At 33.4% G+C, this 859-nt stretch overlaps 1 protein-coding gene across 1 annotated transcript in view; it reads right to left on the bottom strand.

Moving 5' to 3' along the window:
• LOC107094450 (transmembrane protein 178B) overlaps nt 1–300 on the bottom strand; it is a gene marked incomplete at its 5' end in the record, with an annotated part of 10,156 nt that extends 9,856 nt beyond the window's left edge. The window contains one exon of the mRNA XM_015390040.1: nt 177–300. Within this exon, the coding sequence (XP_015245526.1) occupies nt 177–300 (124 nt within the window). The remainder of the gene's footprint in view (nt 1–176) is intronic.
• Between the last annotated feature and the right edge of the window lie 559 nt (nt 301–859).

Below are 859 nucleotides of genomic sequence, written 5' to 3'. Positions count from 1 at the left end.
TATATTATAGTTATGACTATAATATGAAAGATCCAAAATGAAGGAAATAGCTCCTAAAGTATGGCTCATTACGGTAGATAAGACGGATAGTAAAAAGATATATAATTAAGCTAAATAAGTTCATATAAATGTATGATAAACGATATAAAGAATAATACGGGACGTATCAGACTTACGTAGGGAGTGCCATTCATCCTGTCGTATTGTCTTGGTGATGTTGTAGGACAGATTTTTGGGTATGGCAGCAGATGAGTAGTGGTACTTGATGTAGACGCATCTTTCAAATGAACCTGCAGATAATCAAACAAATACAACTCACTCTTACTTTACTACTCTTAAATACTAAAGCCCAGACCACAGAGACATTCACATAAAACAGGTGTTTCTGTTCCAAAGGACTAAAAACATTAAAATCCATAAGAAATGTTCAATTTTAATTGAAACTTCAAATTAATCAGAGACAAAACACAAGAAAACCACCAAGTCATATGAGACCAGACCCTGAATAAAGATGCTTAGAAGTAGCCTGGAAGAAAGAAAAGGTCATTTTTCCTTAAAACAGGGTTTTGGCTTCTTTTTATATTAGTTCTGCCGAGGACATTATGTGATGTCTACTATTGATTATGCTTTTTGTACAATTACCTTGGGTGTTTTAAAAAAAAACCTTTAAAGAAGTCTGCATCAATTATCCAGTCCAGTATAATGATTTAACATTAGTTAGTTTGTCCGTCACAGTACATAAAAGCTATAGAAAAAACACACAAAAAACAAACTAACAGAAAATGACTGAAAATTGGACCCAAAGTATAATGAAGAAAAGCATCTGTGAGGATTCTCAGACATCCAGGTCACGGTCAAG

Source organism: Cyprinodon variegatus, unplaced genomic scaffold, assembly GCF_000732505.1.
Source record: "Cyprinodon variegatus isolate N-32 unplaced genomic scaffold, C_variegatus-1.0 Scaffold483, whole genome shotgun sequence".
NCBI lineage: Eukaryota > Metazoa > Chordata > Actinopteri > Cyprinodontiformes > Cyprinodontidae > Cyprinodon > Cyprinodon variegatus.
This window is presented reverse-complemented; position numbering and strand designations above follow the sequence as displayed.